We start from the raw sequence: 22,829 nt of genomic DNA, 5'->3' as shown, positions 1-22,829 counted from the left end.
GCAAAATATCGGGAAGATGTTTCAGTCACCTTTTCTATTTTTTTGTGTTTGTGTTAGAAAGTAAAGAACAATCATGAGGCAGCTATGTGGTGGAGTGAGTCAGGAGGACCTGAGTTCAAATACGGCCTCAGACACTTAACACTTACTAGCTGTGTGACCCTGGGCAAGTCACTTAACCCCAACTGACTTACCTAGATAGATAAATAGATAGATAGATAGATAGATAGATAGATAGATAGATAGATAGATAGATAGATAGATAGATAGACAGACAGACAGACAGACAGACAAACAACATACCAAAAAGCAATCATGAGATTCACAGGATTTCATTATCAGAAGGTAGATTAGATAACTTCTCAGGTCCATTTCTTCCAGCATGAGTTCCTCTTACATCTCCCTAAAATGGTACCCTGGTGTCTCAGCAAATCAATAAACATCTGTTAAGCACTTACCATGTGCCAGGCACTGTACTAAGAACTGGGGATACAAAAAGAGGCAAAAGACAGTGCCTACCCTCAAGGACCTGATAGTTTAATAGGGGAGACAACATACAAGTATGAGCAAACAAATGATATTCAGGATAAGTAGGAAGTAATTTAAAAAGAGAAAGCACCAGAATTAAGAAAGGTTGAGGAAAACTTCCTGCAGAAGATGAGATTTTGCTTGGGACTTAAAGGAAGCCAGGAGGTAGAGAAGGAGACCATTCTAAGCATGGGAAACAGCCAGAAAAAAATGCCTGAATCTGCAGATGGAGGGTCTTGTTCATGGAATGGCAAGGCGGAGAGTGTGACTAGATCAGAGAGTACTCGGTGGAAATTAAGGTGTAAAAAGAATGGAAAGGTATGGGGACAGCTAGATGATGAAGAGCTCTGAAAATCGGGAGGATTTTATATTAGATCTTAGAGATGCCTGGAGACACTGGAATTTATTGAGTTGGGGGTGGTGGTGACATGGTTGGATCTAAGCTTAAGCAAAATCACTTGGGTAGCCAAGTGGACGAGTGATTGGAGTGGGGAGAGACTTGGGGCAGGCAGACCCACCAGCAGCCTGCTGCAATAGTCCAGGCACGAAGTGATGCGTGCCTGCATGGGCTGGGGGTGGGGGCAGTATCAGAGAGAAGGGAGCATATTCTAGAGATGTTTCAAAGGTGTAATGGACAGGCCTTGGCAACAAATTAGATGGGGGCAGGGGGTGAGAGACAGTGAAAAGTCAAAGATGACATCTAAGTTTTGAGCCTGAGGGACTGAATAAAGTTGCCCTCAATGCCTTAGGAGGGGGAAAGATGAGTTCAGTTTTGGAAATCTTGAGTCTAAAGAACTTACTGGACAAGATGTCTGAAAGGCAGTTGGAAATTCAAAACTGGAGGTCTACAGAGAGGTTAGGGCAGGATAGGTCGACTGGAGAACCATCAGCCTCTGCTTGAACACCTCCAATGAATAAATATTTGAAGGGGGAACTCACTACCTCATGAGACAGCCTATTCCATAACTGGACAGCTCTCAGTGTTAGAAAGGTATTGCATATACTGAGATCAAATCAGTTCTGTCCATCGCCTGCTCCCCTCAGGCAGCCCTTCAAATATATGTTGATAGGGCAGCTAGGTGGTGCAGTGGATAGAGCACCAGCCCTGGATTCAGGAGGACATGAGTTCAAATCCAGCCTCAGACACTTGACACTTACTAGCTGTGTGACCCTGGGCAAGTCACACGGTCATTGCCCTGCAAATGTGTGTGTGTGTGTTTGTGTGTGCGCGGGTGTGTGTGTGTGTGTGTGTGTGTGTGTGTGGATAACCTGAAGATAACATCTATGCTTTTCACTTGGTCATCTCCCCTACTGGGAATGCGCTACTTTCTCACTTCTGCCTCATAAAAGGCTTCACTTTAAGACCCAGCACAAGCGTCTACATGAAACCCACCTGAAGCCTTTCCCACTTTCCTCAATGTTGGTGCCCTCCCACACAATTTTGTATTTATTTACATTTTACATACATGTGTTTTGTATGTGTAATGTCTTCCCCAAAAGACTATTTCCCCAGTGCCTAATACAGTGCCTGGCATACCATGGGTGCCTAATAAATGCATTTTGATTATGATCATCTGCCTCTTCCACAGACAAATATATGCACATGAGCGGAGAGACTTTTCCCCTCCAGGCTTTTTGTTGTTTGGTCATTCAGTCGTGTTTGACTCTTCCTGACCTCATTTGCGGTTTTCTCAGCAAAGATCCTGGAGTGGTTTGTCATTTCCTTCTCCAGTTCATTTTACGGATGAGGAAACTGAGGCAAGAAGGTTAAGTGACTTGCTCAGAATCACACAGCTAATGGCTGGACACATGTCTATAGCTGGATTTAAACTCAGTAAGATGTTTCTTCAGGCTCAACAATCTAGCCACTGTGCCACCTAGCTGCCAGGCTAAACAGTCACAAACCTTAGTCTTTCTCTTAAATGATTTCTAGTTCTCCTCCCAGTCTTCCCTGGATGTATTTCTGGGTCTGTGTCAATGTCCCTTCTAAAACGTGATCCCCAAACAGAACACCATGAGGTCTGGCCATATCAATGTACGATGAAATCAATATCCTTTGTATCCTCTCTGTTCGTAACCCAAGAAGACATTAGCTTTTGTCTTTGTCATACTAAGAGCTTATATCAGGGGGAGGAGAAGAAGAAGGCTTGCAATGACTTAGGAAGTTCTTGAGGAAGAAAGTCTCTACAATGCAACTTACAACCTTGTAGAGAGAGTCTGCTAGGAGCCCAAAGAGACTGGGTAGCTTACCCAGGGTCACGTGGCCATGATGAATCAAAGGCAGGGCCTAGCCCAAGTCTTGAGACAGTCCTCTACCCACTCTCTCTTACATTCAATTAATCACCTTAATGGCTAATTTGGATAGTCTTATAACGACAAGAAGGAAAAAAAATGAATTTAAGAGTACAGATTGATAAAAATTACAATTAAGTAGCAAACGAAATAGTGAGAAAACCACAAGTGTATTCTTTCATGGGTTTTTTTCTCAATAGAATATCAAAAGTAGACTGCTGAATTTAAGGCACTATAGAACTGGGTTTTGGATCCTATTGTAAATATATATTAGGAAATTTTACGGTTTCAGGTTTCAAAAAGACAGTTTATAATCTGTATCAAATAAATGCTACAAAGTTCTAATTCTTGAAGAAAATATGTTCATGAAACTATTCAACATGACAAACGTACATTGTTGTTTGCTGATTTATTTAGTGCTACCTTGTTTTATATTGTTTTAAGTAATATGTTTATTCCTCAATTTGAATGTTTAGTCGGCTGTGTTTTCTTTATGGCTTTTAAGTTTTAATGAAAAATTTTATTAAAAGTCTCATTCGCATAAAATTTCTCTCAGGATTAAGACAGGAAAATTGTTAAATGTATACCTTAAATATAAAGAAAGTGGCTAGAGTCAAGCTAATCTAAAATGAATGCACAGGAAAGTAGATAAAAACTGAAATGATAACACCATAAAAAGTCTGAAAAAGCCTAGCGAAACAATAGAGTTATAAAATCCTAGGAGCTCCTCTCCATGTGCTACTAAACCAGATTCAGTCCACGTCCACTGGGATTACACTTCTTGGGAGAAGTGTAGCTTTGGATACTTCTAAAATTTTTTGTTTTGGTCTACAGAAAAAGGGACATGAATGTGGCAAAAAAAAAAAAAAACAACCCACTTCTACATAAAAACAAACATTGAACACAAAATAATTATTTGACTGAATTAAGAAAAAAAAAAATCCATAATCTATGAATGTATAGTACACTGATAGAGCTCCTGGTACTTGAGCAATACACAAAATCAAAAAAGCCATAATATTAAATGTCAAACATAAGATTAGTTAAAGGGCATATCATTCTCTTGGATGTGACAACCAGGTAATCAACTACACTGCTTTAAGAATTTCCTTTAAAGCTAGGAAAACAAGAGAAAGGAAGATCATGTCAGAGATAGATTGATTAGAGAAGGGAGCAGGAACAAAAAAGAAGAGTCCAACTTGAATCAAAGAAGCCACAGAATAAAATATAAGTGGTAGAAATTAAAAAGTGGATAACATGAGGCTAAGAAGTAATGAATGTTAGTGCTAGGTAGAAGGATAAAATATAGGAATATGTAAAAATATGTAAGAAACCAAAAAAATTTTAAGGAAAAGGATGGAAAAATAGAATCACAAAGGTGAAAGACAAAGGCAGCATGTATTTTATTAAGAAGCAAATTTTGGTCGTCATAGTTAGAAATAACTCCAAAATGAATACTTTTAACAAAGAACAGAAGTGGAGTCGGGGTTTAGACCTAACAGAGTTAAGACTACATGGGTAATCTGAAGAAAAAGGAAGCAATCAAATAACTGTAAAACATATTCTCCAGCTATTATAGTTCCTCCTCTGATGGCTCACTGTGTTTAAGGGATGATATATTAAGACATCCCTAATGATTGGGTTGGTTGGTTGGTTGGTTGGTTGGTTGGTTTAAACCCCAATTGTTGGGTTTCAAAAGGTTATGGCAACAGTGGTGAACCCCAGGAAGGTCCTACCAAGCTGGAAAGGCTTGAGTTATGAACACCCAGCTTTGGACTGGGCATCTGTTGTTTAAGGAGAAGCCTGGCCGGGTGTGGAGAAGCTTATCATCAGAGGTTTGGCTACAAAGGAATGAAACTGTTGGTCCAACTACTCATTCACCATATAACTACTGTAAAACTGTAAGAAGAGAGAGGACTTTGCAATCTGCATCAGTGGAGGCGTAATATGGTTCCTTAAAATACTGAGGTGGGCTTATAAAATATGATGCTTTGAGAATGAGGATTATATCATTTCTCCCAGCATCTTTTCACTATATAATAAGAGCCCAAAGCAATCTTTTAAATATAAAAAAATGTTCCAAGCATTAGATATTGTCAGGGTTCACCAAACACACTAAATACCAGTATATCAAAATAAAAATTGCAGTACTTCTCTAAAAGCCTGCATGTTTTGTTTTAGGTTGTGGCATAATAAGCAAGATCGAATAGTGACCTCCAGTCATTCTAAAGAAAGGATCACTGAGATATAGGGGTATTTAAAGTAAGATTTAAAGAAGGAAGACAGATGATTTGGGAATTCTCAGGAGCCCCAAGAGAAATCTGAAGCTATACCTCTTTCTTGGCAAAATACGAATGGAAAATATAGGCATGGAATGTGCATTTCTCTGTGTGAGTATCCCATAAGTGCCTTATAAAAACCACCTGCTAAAGCCAAAAGAATAGTATCATTCTTGGAAGAAGAGCAATAGCAATAATGTTTCCTTTCTTTCTAATATAACAAACTGTGATGAGAACTGGAGAAAGGAAAAATGTCCCAACAAATGACGATTCACATTTAGAATAAAACTGGAGATGGCCAGGTGGGGAATCAATTACCTTACTTCCCCATCATAATCAATTCTGAGAAATCAAACTTGAAATACGCTTGCAACAGAAAACAATGGAAGAATATTTAACTGATGTTCTTTCCTTAAAATAGGCTATATAGAACAGTGTCTTTTTTTAGTCTATTAATTATGGGTCAAATTAGCAAGGTTATTTGTTTTTCCCTTTATTTGTTCAGGGCACAGAAAGGACTGGGTTAGAAGTATTTCAAAAGAATAATTAAGGTCTGTTACTTCTGACACTTATTGGTAGACACTAATCTGGTAAAATTTAGAGGCAATTAATGACAGATGCCCTCAAAAGAACCTGACAGACAGACTGCAGGTAAAGTAAGCATTAGCTTATTACCAGCTTCCTTTCTAATACTCCTCTGCTACTTACTGAATGTTAATGAAGCCATTCTCAAATAGTTGTGCTTTCCTAATCAATTAGTAGCCCAAGCAGAAATAGATCTCTGCCTACTGAATTCCTACCCATCCTTTCAAGCCCAACTCAAATGTTACCTTGTTCACAAAACCTTCCCTGGTCTTCCATCAGAGCTCCATACAGTAAAAAGTGGAGATGGGGACAGCTAGGTGGTGCAGTGGATAGAACACTGGCCCTGGAGTCAAGAGGACCTGAGTTCAAATCCAGCCCTAGACACTTAACACTTACTAGCTGTGTGACCCTGGGCAAGTCACTTGACCCCAGTTGCCTCACCAAAAAAAAAAGTAGAGATGGGGAACCTGCATTCAGATGCTGCTGCAGCCACTTACTAGATGGGTGTAACCTCAGGCAAGTGATAAAACCTCTCTGCACCATGGTGCACCAGAACATGAGTGATAGATTGGGAGAATAACATCTAATATTGTTTATTTTCACTTTCTGTGCTTATGTCTTATCTATGTACTAGACTAGACTATGAATTAGGGTAAAGAACACAACTTATCCACACTCACAGACACGCACATGGGCTCAGGTAGATCTTCCTACCACCACACACATGCACACACACAGAGGGTCAGGTGAGCCCCCAGAGTGTGCCCTGCCACATCCCTGTACAGAGTCAGGAGGTGAGGGCACAGGAGAGAGAACCCATGGTCAATCAGAGGAAGTGTCCACTCTGGGGGAAGCAGACTCCTCTTGCCACCTCACACTTCCCTGAGGAAGCGAGCCAAGCCGGCAGCATGTGTGTGACTGGGTACACACTGTCCTTCTGTCCACTGTGGGTAGCACAGTGCTGGCCCCCCCACCCCTATCCCGCTCCTCCCTGACTCCTCCAGAATTGGTCACCTCCAGAGCAGAAGGGACCTCTATCCAGATCTAGCCCAACCTCTCCTTGTGATTGTTTGTTGGTTTGGTTTTTAACAGAACTTGTAGTTCATTCTTTAAAAAAAAAAAAAGAACATAACATTTAAACTGTATCTACTGCCACACTCATCATAGTCCTTTATACACAGTAAACATCAACTCAAAGTTAATTGAATGAATGAAAGTTATTAAACTAAATACATGCAGTTGTTTAAGTCAATAAAATCTCCAAATTTAAAAAAAAGTTTAAAAGTCTTTGCCCACTAATTTCAAACAGTATCTCACAGAAGCAAAGTTTCACTAAATCTAATACTCTTCCCAAATAAGTGTTCTCATTCAATTCTATAAACTTGTACTGAGCACCTACTATGTTCAAGTAACTGAGAAAAAAAAAAGACAAAAGCTAAACAGTATCCGTCCTGAAGATTCTTACATTCTACTAAAGGGATACAATATAGGCAAAAGTAAGTGAAAACAAGATAATTTTGAGGACAGAGATAGCATTAACAAGTGGGAGAATTAGGGAAGGCTTCTCCCAGGCGATAACCCCGAAGCTAAATAGTGAAGCCAACAAACACTTCTCATGAGTAGAGGGGAAGAAGAGGTGGTAGGCATCACGGTCAGGCTTCTGAAGGCACGAAGAGAAAGCAATAGTTTAGAGAGACTATTAGGAGGCCAGTTTAGTCGTAATGTAGAGTTTATGAAGGGCAATATGGTCAAACAATCCTGGAAGGGAAGGTTAGAGACAGTGAAGAGTTTTCAATGTCAAGCTGAGGATTTTATCTTTTATCCTCCAGACATTAGGGACCTATCAACAGCAATATAAAAAAATGCCCCAAATCACTAATAATTTGAGAAATACAAATTAATTTTGAGGCTCTACTTCACACCCATCACATAGGTGAAGTTGATGAAAAAGTAAGATAAACTTTGGAGAGAGAAAATGGGCACATTAATTAGACTGTTAGTAGAGCTGTAAATTGGTCAAGCCATTCTGGAAAGCAATTTCAAACTATGCTCCAAAAAGTTACTAAACTATGCACACCTATTAACCCAGCAATACCATGTACCCTACAAAAAGAGGAAAAGAACCCCTATGTTCAAAAATATTTATAGCAACTCTTTTGGTGGTGATGAAGAACTAGAAACAAATGGGGTGCTCATTGATGAAAGGCTGAACAAATTTATGTAAATGTAATGGAATACTACGGTGTTTTAAGAAGGTTTCAGAGAAACTTGGGAAGACTTACATGAACTGATGATGAATGAAGTGAGCAGAACCAGGAGAACAATGTATACAGAAACAATAACAGTATGAAGACCAATACAAATAAATAATTATGAAAGATTTAAGAACTGTGATCAAGGTAATGATCACCCACGATTCCAGAGGACTAATGATTATGCTTCCTATCTCCTCACAGAGATTTGATGGACTCAAGGTGCAAAATGAAATATGCATTTTGGCCATGGATAATACAGGATGTTTTTCCCTCTGGTTTTACTATCCATAATTCTAACAGGGTTTTTGTTTTTCAATTGTAGGGATAAGGGAGATAGAAGAAAAAAATGCTTACTAATTGAAACAAAATTAAAGTTATATAAAAAAGACAATAGGGAGTCCGGGGCACAGATAGCAAAGATGTTCTTGTACCACCCTTTTCTTAGAGACTAGAGCAAAGGAGGAGAAAATAGAAGAGAGAAATGTAGAATTTTTAAGTACAGAGCAATGTATAACCCCAATTTCCTCTGTAAAGATAGGAGGTTCTTTATGGAGAGAAATGAGTAGGAAGCTTTGAGGAAACAGACAATTTCCATGTCCCTTCAGGTGGCCCACATTAATAGAGCTCGTGATCCTCTTGTGAATTCTCTATAATATTCAATCTTGAGCTGAACTTAGTTAAGTTGAACCTGAGATTCATTTTTTTTCCTGTTACCAAATTTAAATGACACTTCTGTTTGGCATCTCTTACCTCTCCCCATATCAAATATTTCAATAATCCAATCTAGGAAGACTACCAAACCATCCAATCAGATAAAACACAGAGAAATAAATAGGAAAATGTAACATTAAAGATCAAGATTTAGAAATGGAAAGGTTCTCAAAGATTCATTAGTCCATTCCCTCATCCACTATGAAAAAACACACCCCAAATGCAAAATAAGCCCTGCTCCCATATCATCACACTCCACAGTAACAAAGATGAAGGAATACTTAGTCTCTTCTCACCTTGTGCTACTGTTGACATAACCACAGATGGTGTTGAGGACACCACAACTGTTACGGCAATGGTATTAGGAACGGGGGATGGAGTGGAACTACTGCTGCCACTGCTGCTGCTACTGACCAAAGAAGACTGGGAAGCAGTTATGACCACAGGCTGCTTCTGAGTTGTGGAGGCAATGACTGATGTGGGGACGAGTTTCGTGACTGCAGCATAATTATGAGATTTTGAAAGAATGTTGGGTACAAAGGTTGAGCTTGGTGATGTGGTCACAATGATCACCTAAAGAAGAAGAAGAAAAAAAATTAGTTTTTTCACACACATACTCAAACTGCATCATAATATGAATTAGCAAATACAATTTAAAAGTCAGTTACAAAACCAGAGTATTTTATTTTGTGGTGAACATAATTAATGCTGGGCCAATGATACTCTGGCTTAAACACAAGAATGTTTGAACTCCCTTTCTATAAAATGCCTTATATCTACTGAGGGAGAAAATCAAGAGTAAAATCAAAAGATTCACACAGAAAACCAAATTCCTTTTGGATTTTAAATTCAAACTTATAAAAAGGTCTAACTCTAAGTTATCATATTTCACTGTGTCTGAACTTACTGAATGTGTACACATGTAATAATTCATATTGGTCAGATAAAACAGAGAAATGTCCAGGGAAATTGGAAGATTAAAAAGTCAGGATTCAGAAGTGGAAAAGTTCCCAAAGATTAGTCCAAACTCTTCATTTTACATGAGGAAAGGGACCCCTAGGAGTAAAAGTGACTTGCCTAAGGTCTTATCAGTTATATAAGTGGCAGAACCAATAATCAATTCCAGTTTTACTGGCTCCAAATCAGGTATTCTTTCCACTTCAATAATGTGCCTTTCCAACAGGGGCAGTGTAATATAATCCTCCTTTCCCCTAAACTTCAAAGTAATTATTTTTCATAGTTGATAATTCAAATTACAGAGGCCCAGCATCAGTTTTGTTTCCTCTCCCATGCCAGCAGCCTTGGAATACAATTTGTAGTCATATAACTCTGTTATCTCAGTTAACTCCTTGGGAACTATCTGCTAACTCTTATGTGGTTTACACTATATTTGATAAAGGAAATTCCCATACCAGAAGCATCCACACCGAAGAAATCCCAGCTTTTCAAGTACTCCTATAAAATTATTATAACAAAAGGAGAATCTGGGGGCAGCTAGATGGCACAGTAGATAGAGCACCGGCCCTGGAGTCAGGAGGACCTGAGTTCAAATCCAGCCTCAGACACTTAACACTTACTAGCTGTGTGACCCTGGGCAAGTCACTTAACCCCAACTGCCTCTCTTAAAAAAAAAAAAAGGAGAATCTGAACCATTCTCTAGAGCCTAGCTTCTTAAACTGTGGGTCGAGACCCCACATGGGATCATGTAACTGAATGTGGGAGTTGTGAAAAATTTGGCAACAATAAAAGGCTATGTATACCTATTTTATATACCTATATAACCAGGTTAGCGTAAAAATTTCTGAGTTGAAAAGGGGTCACAAGTGGGAAAAGTTTAAGAAGTCCTGCTCTAGATTCTTCCATAATGAAATTTAACAAGTAATTCACAAAAGCCAACTTCCTGGGAGTCTGTGTACTACGCAGACATGAAAATCTGTAACAAGCAGACTGTTAACTAAAGTCAGGGAGATAAGCTGTGACAATTTAGTGGGAAGAACACTACATTTGGAGTTAAAAGACTAGAGCTCAAATTGAGTTCTAACGCCTCTTATCCATTTGATTTGGGAAACTCTAAAGGGGAGAAAATAGATTTCTGTTTATTAAAAAAATTATTTATTAAAAGGAAATTATAGTACTTCTATTACAAACCTCAAAGTTGTTGTGAAGAGAGTATTTTGTAAACCTTAAAGAGCTATACAATTGTTTTATATGCAATGCACAAAACAAGTTAGGGAAGGGGGTTATAAAAGAGATCAATGGGGGGGGGGGGGCAGCTAAGTAGTGCAATGGATAAAGCACCAGCCCTGGATTCAGGAAGACCTGAGTTCAAAGCCAACTTCAGACATTTGACACTTACTAGCTGTGTGACCCTAGGCAAGTCACTTAACCTTCACCGCCCCGCTCCCCCCAAAAAAGAGATCAATCAATCAATAATTATTAAGTGCCTACTATGTACAAGGCACTGTGCTGAGATATGATCCATGCTGTCATGGAATTTATAATACTATTCCTTTCTCTAACTCCTAAATGCAATGGCATTTTTTCCCACTCCTAAACAAGTTCTCTATGAAGCTTTTGACACTTTTGAATCATGCCTTCCTCCTGGAGACTCTCGCCTTCCTTGGCTTCTGCTTTCTAGTTTTTTCTCCTATAAGTCTAACCATTCCTTCCCAGTTTTTTGCTGGATCCTCCTCTTCCTTCTCCCTGACATGCATGAGCATTCCTCAAGCAAAGCTCTGTACTGTGTTCTCTTTGTTTTTCCTTCTCTAAGTGATCTTTAAATCAGGTACCATCTTCATGAAGATGACTCAGAAATGTATATATCCAAATGTAATTCCTCTCTTGAACTCCAGTCCCATGGAGCTGCCTGCTAGTTTCAATCTCCAGTTGGATATCCACAAGCATTTTAAATTCATGTCCAAAATAAAATTCAATGTTTCTCCAAAGTCCATACCTACAAACTACTTCATTTCTGTTGAGGGAACCACAATCCTTCCAGTTACTCAGGTTTACAACCTTGGCATCATCTTTGACTCCTCCTATATTCAATTAGTTGTCAAGCCTTGTCAATTGTTCCCCTATGACAGCTCTCAAATCTATACCCTTCTCTCAACTTATACAGCCTCTCCCATAGAGTTCAAGTCCTTATCATTTCTCACCTGGCTTATTATACTAAAGTCCTAGTCTCCCTGCTTCTAGTCTCTTCCCTCTTTAATCCATCCTCCACATACCTAATAAACTGATACATGTGAAACAAAGATCTGCCGTCTCTCTCTCTCTCCTCCTCTCTCCTACCTGTAATGGTTTCCTATTGCCCATCTGTGAAAATACAAACTCCTCCATTTGATATTTAAAATCTTACACAATCCAGGTCCCACCTAATTTTCCAATCTTATTTAATATTACTCCTTTTCACTCACTCTCTATCCCAGTCAAAGTGACCTGACAACCTTTTCTCAAATGATCTATTCCATGTTCTGTCTCCTAGGCCCTGCCCTGTGGCCTGCCTCTTCCTCTGAATGGATGCCTCCACCCTGAACCTCCATTGAAGGAGGGTGTCCAAGTCAGCTATGTCTTAGTCCTCTCCAGTCTGCACTCCTGATGTCCTCTACCACACCCCAGAAACCTTTCAACCTAAAGTCTCACTACAGTCCTGGAATTCACAAACTGAAAGCACCCTTCATCCCTGTTGCCTCTTCCCCTGAATGGTGGGTTCCTCCTCTTTAAGAAAGGTGCCCAGGCCAGTCATATCTCATTCCTCTCCAGACTGCACTCTGGACTTTCTCTACCATGCCTCCACCCCTCCTTCCTTTCACATTCCTTCTGTGTTGTCTTCCCCTATTAGAATGTAAGATATCGTTCTTCTTGTCCCTATTTGGGTCTGCAGAGCTAAGCACAGTGCCAACTCATAGTAAGTGTAAATAAATGCCTGCTTGCTGACTGACTGACTCCCATTTCTGGAATGCTCTCTTTCCTTACCAGTGCTTTCAAAACAGGATAGAGTATTTTGACTGTGTGGGACAGTGAGTATAAAGGCATGGAGATGGAATAGAGAATGCTGTATTTGAGAAACTGAAAATAGGCCAGGGTTGGTTTGTTTATGGGACATAAGAGTGTATGAAGGGGCAGCTAGGTGGTGCAGTGGATAGAGCACTGGCCCTGGATTCAGAAGGACCTGAGTTCAGATCCAGCCTCAGATACTTGACACTTACCAGCTGTGTGACCCTGGGCAAGTCACTTAACCCCAGCTGCCTCACCAAAAAAAAAAAAAAAGTGTATGGAGAAAAAAAAGTATAAGACTGGAAAGGTAAGAAGGGTTCAGGTTATGGAGAGCTCTAAATGCAAACAAAAGAGTTTATATCTGATATTGGATATAGAAAAGATCAACTGTGGCTCACAAAGCCGGGCAGGGGAACATGATCAGACCTATACCTTAGTAAAATCATCTCGACAAATGAGGAAAGATTGGAGTGGGGAAAGACCTGAGGCAGGAAGACCAGTTGGAAGACTAATGAAACAGTCCAGGCAAAAGGTGATGAAGGCCTATACTAAGGTTGTTTACCAATATAAATTGTTTACTTATAATTAAGTGCACAGGAATCATAGAAACTGAGTGGATCTGAGTCTATAAATGCTGGGAAGATGCAAAATATTAATAGCTTACACTTATGGAGTATTTTACAATTTACAAAATACTTTATTCAAAACAGATCTGTGAGCTAGGCAACAGAAGTAGTATTATTATCTCCATTTAACAAATGAGAAAGAAAAAGGTCAAGGAAACTGGCCCAAGGTCACAAAACTAAAAGAGAGGCTCATTAGGACTGGAGTCTTATCTTCTGGCTAAACATGTTCAGTGTTCTCCCCATTATACCATATTGCCTCTAGGGGCATGTTACATTTCTCCAGCCTTTTAAGAGCTACAAAGCACTTTACAACAATCCTTGAAAGGTGAAGTCACCTGAAAAGTTCTCTAATTATTTTTCTATTTTTAATTTACAAAACAACAGAATTTGAGAGTTGAAAGGACTCTCATAGGGCATCCAGCCTAACCCATAGCTGATCAAGAATTCCTTCTATTACCCAGCCATACACCACAAAATGTGTTTAACTTGAAATTTCTGTTTAACTTGAAATTTGAACCCTCAAGTACTGAAAACTTGCTGTTGGCACATCTGACCTTCAAAGTGTTCAAATGTTATATGTAATAGTGTGTTTCAAAAAAAAATTTTTTTAAATAGTGTGTTCCTTTATTTTAAATAGTTCCTAATGAAATTCCACATTTATCTATAATTTAATGTCTCTAAACTTATACTCTGGTATAGAGTTAGCAAATTTAGTGTGAATTAGATTTTTAATTTTATTTTATTTTTGGTTCTTTGCTATATGAAGGAAAACTGTTCTGTTAATCATTTTGGAGTAATAATAGCATTTTTGCACTGTGTACATATTAGTGGAGACTCTTATAACCAGTAAAATGATTGTAGAAACAGCAACACAAAGAAATTCCTCCTATATCATTACTGACAAGCGGTCCCTCAGCCTGTTTGCAAACCTTTTTCACTGAAAGTCTGTTTTATGGTCTTCATCTCTTTCTAAGTTATTACATTACATGGAATTTTTAGAAAGTTTTCCTTCTTCACCAGAAACCAGCTCTCCTAGTTTATGTGCTGATTCCCATGACTTCTTCCTTCAACCACCCAAAACTGCAGACACACCTTTAGACTACACTTCTAAATATTCCACCTCCAAGATCCTGAATTCTAAAATTCCTTTTGGCTCACAATCCTTCTACGTCCTCACCACCACCTTGCTCCTCATGATACTGCTCTCTGCCCTTATTACAACTCATCATCGGGGCAGCTAGGTGGCACAGTAGATAGAGCACCAGCCCTGGAGTCAGGAAAACCTGAGTTCAAAGCCAACTTCAGACATTTGACACTTACTAGCTGTGTGACCTTGGGCAAGTCACTTAATCCCAACTGCCTCACCAAAAACAAAACAAAAAAATAACTCATCAGCTCCTTGCTTCTACTCTGTCCTAATCCTTTAATCCTGATTTCACTTCTTACCCCTAGTCTTGACTATATAGTTAGTCATTTCAATAATGCAACTTCCTTCATCTTTAAATCTCTAATCCACTTAATCTATGTAGGATGAAGACTACACAGGGTATAGGAACCTTCAATCATTCACAGCCTGCTAATTCTCAAACTCTGTGTTAACCCGACCACCATCTTCTCCCCTCTTATTCCTGAGCCACTGATTGCTTAGGTGAAAGAACAAAACACAAAACCAAACAAACCATGCTGCCTGGATCCAGAGCAAATTCACAGTAACTTCAACTGTACTCTCACTATTGTGGAGCAATCTTTCTAATCCTCCCTGGCATACACTCACACTCGCCTCTACCACTGTTCCAATTCTTTGCCTTAAGCCTTCCCTAATCTCTCTCTGCTTTCTCTAAGGAGATGACCTCCTGTGGATTCTATAACACTGCTCTCTACTCTTGCTCCTCCTATCTGTCTCTAGCTGTTCCTTCTCCCATACCCATCACTGGTTCCTTTTTTTCCTCTTGTGCCCTAGGTAAGAATTTTCTCTCAAGACCCTGCCCTAGGCTCTTATTCTGCATTTGTCTATCACTGAAGAGGTTTAAAATCTCAGTCATCTTTGATTCCCCCCTCTCCTTCAAAATCCAATCAGATTTACTGAGTTTATCATATTTCAGCAAAATGTAAGCTCCTTGAGAATAAGAACATTTTTTTAAACCTTTCTAAATCCAGCACCTAGCACATTCCCCGGCATTTAGTAAGTAGACTTGCTGATTGCTTGATATTCATAAGCCGTTCCACATGGGTCCCCTGTTCTCTATTCACAGTTTTCAACTGAAGTCCAAACCCTTACCTCTACTTCAGACTGTTTTCACAATCTCCCAGTTGATTTCCCTGTCTCTCTCAATACATCTTTCACACTGCTACCAAAATAATTCTCTAAAAGGATCAATCTGAATATGACACTCCCTGATCAAAATCCTTCAGCGATTTCGGTACTGTCCATGGGACAAAATACAAATTCTTTAGCCTGGCATTCAGGTTCACCACAATCTAGCTTCAACTTTCCTGCCCCAGCCCCCCTGCTTATTTCACTCTACTCCCTCCCCTTTCACATTATGCAGTCCACTCACACTGGACTGCTAGCTACTTCTAGAACTCACTTTGCCTTCTCCCAATTCCATTCAATCGCACACTTCAATTCTATCCCTTTCATATTTCCACTATTGAAATTCTAATTTCCTGTAAGATATGGCTCTGATATCACCATGAAGTCTGTAAAAGTAAATTTTCCCTCCTTTTTCTTATAGCACTTTGTCCAGATACTTTAAATTCTATTTTATCACACTAAATTGTACACACATTATCCCCATTTAAATGGTTAGCTAGTTAAAGGAAAGGACTATTGTTCATCCTTGTATCCCCAGAGATGAACATAGGACCCTGAAAATAGCACATAATTAACAAAAGTGTGGTGAATTAAACTGTTCACAATGTTAAGATGCTAAGACTACAAATAATTAAATGAGGAGTGTGTCCTGAGGAATGACATGCAATAAATGCAACTTACTATTTTTAAACTTCCATATAGAATGGTTTTTAAAAGTTATAGAACTTATAAATGAAAAAGGTTTTAGAACTTTAAAAAAGAGAGAGATTATCTTTAGTCATGAGAAAACTCACTTTCTAGAAAAACATCACTCCTTGACAATGAATTACTAAAATAAAAAACATCGCCGAACCCATTAGACTATAATTAGCAGATAAATAGCCCAGTACAGCACAGGTGGTCATGGCTTCTAATCATGAAGGAAAGTACCATCCATACATGGACAAAGAACACTGCACCTGCAACCAGGTTCAAAGGCCTGCTCTGCCACTTAATGTACAAGTCAGCATGGACAAGACAATAATTCAATAGCCAGTTTGTATATAGTGCTTTACAATTGGCCAAGCTCTTTACACAGGTTATCCATTGGACCACCTTCACAAGGACTCTGAGGTATAGTTTTTTTACAAAAAGAGGAAACTGAGGCCTTGGCCAGGGTCTTAGAGCAGGATTAGAACACGGGTATTCCTGACCCTGAGTCCAACACTGAATGAAGATCCTTGGCTTCTCTCTAGGCCTCCATTTCCTCACAGGGACAAGACACCTCTAATTCTGAATACTCTGAGCCTGTAAGGGAGGCAATGCAGTGCCATGGAAAGCAGAGAACTCAAGGCTTCTGACTGTGACCAGTACTTCTGCTTCTCATTGACCACAGTAAAAAGAGTTTACCAGGAATTTGCTAATCATTCAGTCCCTTCAGACATTAAGTGCCTCCTGCCTTTCTGGCCCTATGCCAGACACTGGAGAAGATACAAATTTTGCTACACTCTCCCTGCCTTTTTTGAAACTTGCAGACAGAGGCAGGGCAATAGAACATGACAAATAAATGATACAACATATAACATAATAGTGCATTGGAAAAGGTCAAACTGTTATGGGATGCCAAAAGCAGCTCATTACCAAATGGGAGAAATCACCGACATTTTTGGATGAAGAGTCATTCGAATGGGTGAAGAGGTCAAGAGAATAGGTAAGCAATGGGCATATCCCCAAAAGAAAAGCATAGAAAATTCTCCACGTTCAGATGTCTGAACTTCTGGTACAACCTACTGCAATCATTCTGAGAAAACAAATCCTGAGGTTCTCTGGAACAAGGCCAACGTCTCAAACTGTGAGGTGGAGAAAACAGACATGTTTCACGTTTCAAGTTAAAAGCACCTTATACTGCCTGCCTAGAAAGAATGAAGAATGGCCCCATGGCAGTGCTCCCCACCCTCCAGGTACTGCACACGTACCTTCTGAGTTGTCGTGTTGGTTGTCTGAGTGGAGGGCTTCGTGAAGGTTATTTTCACAGGAGACATGTGAGGGGGTAAGGAGTTGGCGATGCTCTGCATAATGTTGCTCATCTTGGGGCTGCCACTTACAGGCACAGTGATAGTCTTTGAGACAGGAACGACAGCCTTGGGGACTTCCTTTAAAACAACGGGGGATGAGCTAGATGAGTTTGTTCGCCTTCTTTTCCTGGGCTTCTCATCTTCATCTGAACAGCTAACACCTGAAAGGCAATCAGATAATGGGATTAATGTTATCCTGGCCCCAGGTGGTACTATTAATCAGAAAACTTTATATGAATCCCAATGACTTTTTTTGGTCTAGATCTGTGATTTTATTGGTGAAGGGATCTCCCCAGTGAGGAAATTACTTCTCCAAATCTAGATCAGCAATTGTTCTTCAATTTAGTGTCTTAAGAGATTGGCCTGGGACCCTAAGGGGTTAAGTGACTTGCCCAGGGTCACACAGCCAGCATGTGCCAGAACCCAGGCTGTCCTGATCCCAAGTCCAGTGCTCTAGCCATTATGACACACCAACTCTCAATGACTTAACACTAACTGTGCCTCCTGGATGCAGAGTTCACTCTGAAAGATCTAAACTTAACTGAGGCACTAATCCTTTGTTGATGTCCTATTTTGTACAAGTCCTTGTGCTACCTGAGGGGATATAAATACAAAACAAGACACATTCCTGTCACCGAGACAACTGCACTCCAGCAGGCGAGATGAGGCATGGGCAGATGTCACCAGAATGTGAACTAGACCTCAGAATGTGAGCAGCGCACAGAAAGGATCCAAAGATTACTATCAACAACATTATTACTATTACTATCATCGTCACCATCGACAGATTTAACGATGAAGGGACTACTTCCACCTCATGCTCTGTGACTGGACTGTTTCTTCTCTGTAGACTATGAATATACTATTGGTGACTGAAAAAATGTTCAAACATAGGCCTTTACACTGAAATGGACTAAACAATAAGAAAGGATCATTTTGCTAACATCACACAAAAAATGAAAATTTAATTCTTGGCCTCTATTCACTATAACCCACTTCTTTTTACAATGACTTTTTAAAAATCAAAGTAAGAACTACTAAACCCACCTAGGACACCGCTGTAATATAAAGACAAAAAAAATCTTCTAATTATCTCAAGACAAAAATCCTTTAGATCTCTCCTCCCCCCCTCCACCCCCAGCCTTCTCATTTCCGTAGGACTAAAACTAACCCAGAATCAGGGCCATCTAAAGACTATGATCTCAGGTCCTGAAATGTTGCCAAAGAGTGCTATTCATTAGAATCTTAGTATTGTTTTAAATAAGGCACAACAGCTAACAACTATCTGTATCAGTTATTTAAGGCAAAATAATATACAGTAGCAATTAGAAGCAAATATAACTAAAAATCTAACTACCTCCCCCTGAAAAAAATTCTAACTACCTTACCAAGTGATGAAAAAATTTTATAGACAACTTGAAATATACTGACTAGGAAACTGCAGAATTTACAGGAGATAATATAGTTTAACAAATACTAGGGATTACATTAATTGTAGGAATAAACACTAAGCAAGTCATATAAAGATATCCTTTGTCATTTGTGTATGTGGCAATTCTTTACCATTAATGATAAGGCTTGCAGGAAGGCCCTGTTCAAAGGCAGATTCCCCCACAGAGAAAATCCATGGAAAGAAAGTGACTTCTCTAGCACCAGGACTATTGAAAAGTATCACACATAGTCGCACCCCATAAGCATTAACCCCGCTGAACACTGAACAGCAAGCCAATAATTTACTCCAGGAGGGCTATACTCTGTAGGCAAGATGGCCTTGGCAACACAGTGAGTGTCACTTACTTTTGACATAAACAGTACTTCCACTTGGCAAAACAACTACATTGGAGGCAGGACTGGCAGGTCTTGGTGACTTTACCGTTGCAACACTACCGCTTGGAACTGGGGTGGAGGTTGGGGTGGACGTGGTACTCGTGTAGGAATAGCAAACCACTACTAAACAAATAATAAGAAAGCACATCTTGTCAATTTCACAACATCTGTATAGTTTTCATGTCAACAATTTAAACATGACTAAGACAGAAGTCAATGAAAAGAGCTTATCATCAGTAATCGGCACCAAAAGGTAGACAGTAATGCCTTGCCCCGATACGGAGGTCCTCTGGCCTGAGAAGTCTCAGCCAGCCACCACATCAAGAGGGAAAGAAAGGAAAAGTCGAATTCAGTAGCACACTTGTGGGAAGTACAGGCTGTGTGGCATAATATAATGAACACTGAACCTGAATTTAGGAGAGAACTGCATTCAAATCCTTGCTCTGACACTTATCAAATGTGACCCTTCGTGTGTCACTTCAGTTCTCTGGGTCTGAAACTCCTCATCTGTAAAAAGAAAAGGCTAATCCTTCCACTCCCTACCTCACAAGGTTGTAAGGAATGTGCTCATAAGCCTTAGGGCATCACATAAATGTAAGTAGTTATTGTTATCATTATTATTACATTACCTTTTTTTAAACTTCATTCCTTTTAGTAGCATTAGTGGCCTGCTACTGAGGGAACAATGGACAAAGCTTTGAAATATCCAACCATCAACTAGCAGGCAATGGCAAATTCTTATCTGACAACCAATGGAGAGCTTGGGCCAAGTTCTTTCAGAAGTGTCCAGTTCCCTGGTACCAAAGTAAGATGATCAGGAAAAACTCTCAGAACTCAGACTTAATAGGTTTCCACTTTCAACTCCCTTACCATCTGATGAAGAGAATAAATGGAGGCAGTGACAGCAAATCTCAGAGCTGGCTAGCCAAAGAAGTGGATGCAAAAGAGTAGACTTGGTATCAGAAAAGTAACATCCCCACCACAAAAAAGAGTAGGAGAAATCAATGGAGGTCTAGTTCAACTGCTGGAAAATGTCACTCCCTGAAAAACGTCCATCTTTGGCCATTAAGCCAAACCCTGGTATGAACATAAATAAACCACCCAGTTCTTTTTCTCAGCTCTACTATTAGGGAGGAAAAGATAGCTGCCTAAAATAATCTGGCAATTGCATTTACTTCTGATGGTCATTCCCACAAGCAAACCGTCACACATGTCTAAACAGAACACCCAATCTGAGCATAATTATTGGTCATCTAAGGAATACGTCTATATAAGAATTGTTTACTACAGTAAATCACAACTGCAAAAGCCTTTTGATATGAGAGGCAATACCTAATGGTCAGAAGTAAGACACACTGGGTGAAACAGAGAAGCACACTACTGATTCCAGAAGACTAAGACAGACCTTCATTTTGCAAGACTAAAAGATTAGCATCTTTTGCCAGTGGTCAAAATGACTTTGTTGTCACCTTGGGCTTTTTTTTCCCCCGCATTCCCCTTGCATTCAATCAATAAATCAAATAAACTTCTCATAAGAAACTGGTTAAAAAACTCATCACAAGAAAGGCTTCTGTTATTTGTTAAGTAGCAGGTGATTTACTTCTGCCTTTTATTTAGGGAAAATCTCAAACTATGCAAAATCCCAATTTGAACATATTGTCCTAAATCAGGATAATTTATCATTACACCTTGTAACCTTTAAACATTTGGAGGAAAATACTTAGAAATCCAGATCAGAATTTCATAAAATAAAAAGGAACATAGTCAAAACCATCTACCCTGGGAGAAACATTATTCCTCTCACCTTCTTTGCTTCCTGTTTCTGCAGGCACTGGAAGAGATGCATTGTGCTGGATAGCTGCATTGGCAACAGCATTAGCTGTGACAGTGAAGGCAGTTTGAGGAACTAGCCGGGGCATCAGTGGTACTAGTCGACGACCTTCAATAGACCATTCTGAAGAGCTATTGGGTCCAGACATACTAAACAAAAAAGAAGAGGCCACTGCAAGTGTTCTCCATTGCTAAAAAAGCAACTATACATTTTCCAACCAAACACAACTTTTAAGGTACGAAAGTTACTGCATAGCAGAGAGTTGTTCTAAGGAAGCAATACCAAAACCAATGACCATAATTAGGGTTTCAGGTTATTTCACAATTTACTTAGGAAACAACAAATTTTATAAACTAAACCTCAAAATGTCCAGAATGCAAACTGAATTTTTAAAAAGTTACCCTTCTACAATTATTTCATTTTTAATATTGAGACTTCAAATTGATTCCAATTTTTTTGTTTTATATTTGATTTCATGAATGAAAATTGTTTTTTTAGTAATTCTTAAAACTTCCTAATGTGGTTTAATTTACCAATAAAATGAAAAATAAGCTTCCAAATCAGATTTATCAGATGTTCATTGATGTTGATAAAAAATAAACTTCCACTAAATTTTGACAAAGTAAGTTTTCCTTAGCAAAGACTAAGGGAGGAGGTTCTTAATTTGGTGTCTGTGGATAGATTTGGGGCTGGGGGTTGAGGGGACATCTGTGAACTTGGATGGAAAAAAATTACGCCTTTACTTTCACTAATATTTATTGTGAATAAAGTTCTGAAATTTCTAACTGAAATTTAAAATTTCCTTCAATGATGAATTTACTAAAAAATTATGATTCTGATAAGTGATTAACAGATGTCACCAGACTGCCAATGGGTTTCATGACACAACTAAGGTTAAGATCCCCTGCCCTAAGGCAGTAACTGAGAGGACAGGGTACAGAGGGGCAGAGAAGGACTGCTATGTGTATGCACACATATTATATTATCCTTTCCATGTTTCAAAGATGGCTCTAGATAAATCTAACAGCACTGGAAATAAGCAGAAACCATAATGAGTTATACACTAAAGATCCTTCTGGCAAACGTCTTCCCAGTAACACTCAAACCAGGAGAGGAGGTATCAAATGAAGCTGAGTCACTTCTCTTGACTTGGTTTAACAATTTGATTTTGACTACTGGCTAATCTAAAAGTTTAGGGCACACCCACAATCAATGAATATTGGGTTAGGCCTCTTTTCACTGCACACACAAGTCTTTCTGGACCCTGTTTCAAAATCAGACATTTCACAGACATAGCCTACACTAAATCCAAGTCTGTGTATATAGGTTGTTTCTTCAATGCCTGATAAAAATGTACAAACATTGAAGATTTGGATAGTGAAATGCTCCCTTCATTTTAAACAACTCCTCTCCACTACTGATGGCTTAAAACTATACAACACTCTAGTAAAAAGAATTTCTATGTACAATTATAACTAGGAACCATATATTTTAAAAATATTCACTTAGCTTTCAACTTATTCACATTGAT

General features: G+C 39.1%; 1 protein-coding gene across 8 annotated transcripts in view; it reads right to left on the bottom strand.

Annotated features, from left to right (window-relative positions):
- Nucleotides 1–22,829, bottom strand: part of EMSY (EMSY transcriptional repressor, BRCA2 interacting) — a 100,073-nt gene that overhangs the window by 58,467 nt on the left and 18,777 nt on the right. For 6 of the 8 annotated variants that reach the window (XM_043995720.1, XM_043995722.1, XM_043995721.1 and 3 more), the window contains 4 exons: nt 21,272–21,447; nt 19,438–19,590; nt 17,542–17,801; nt 8,944–9,220 (listed from right to left, as the gene is read on the bottom strand). In XM_043995720.1, coding sequence (XP_043851655.1) covers nt 8,944–9,220; nt 17,542–17,801; nt 19,438–19,590; nt 21,272–21,447 — 866 coding nt within the window. The remainder of the gene's footprint in view (nt 1–8,943; nt 9,221–17,541; nt 17,802–19,437; nt 19,591–21,271; nt 21,448–22,829) is intronic. The other 2 variants (XM_043995716.1, XM_043995718.1) reach the window with 1 other exon arrangement.

Source organism: Dromiciops gliroides, chromosome 3 (genome assembly GCF_019393635.1).
Source record: "Dromiciops gliroides isolate mDroGli1 chromosome 3, mDroGli1.pri, whole genome shotgun sequence".
Lineage (NCBI taxonomy): Eukaryota > Metazoa > Chordata > Mammalia > Microbiotheria > Microbiotheriidae > Dromiciops > Dromiciops gliroides.
The sequence above is the reverse complement of the archived record's forward strand: the minus strand, read 5'-3'. Positions and strand labels throughout refer to the sequence as shown.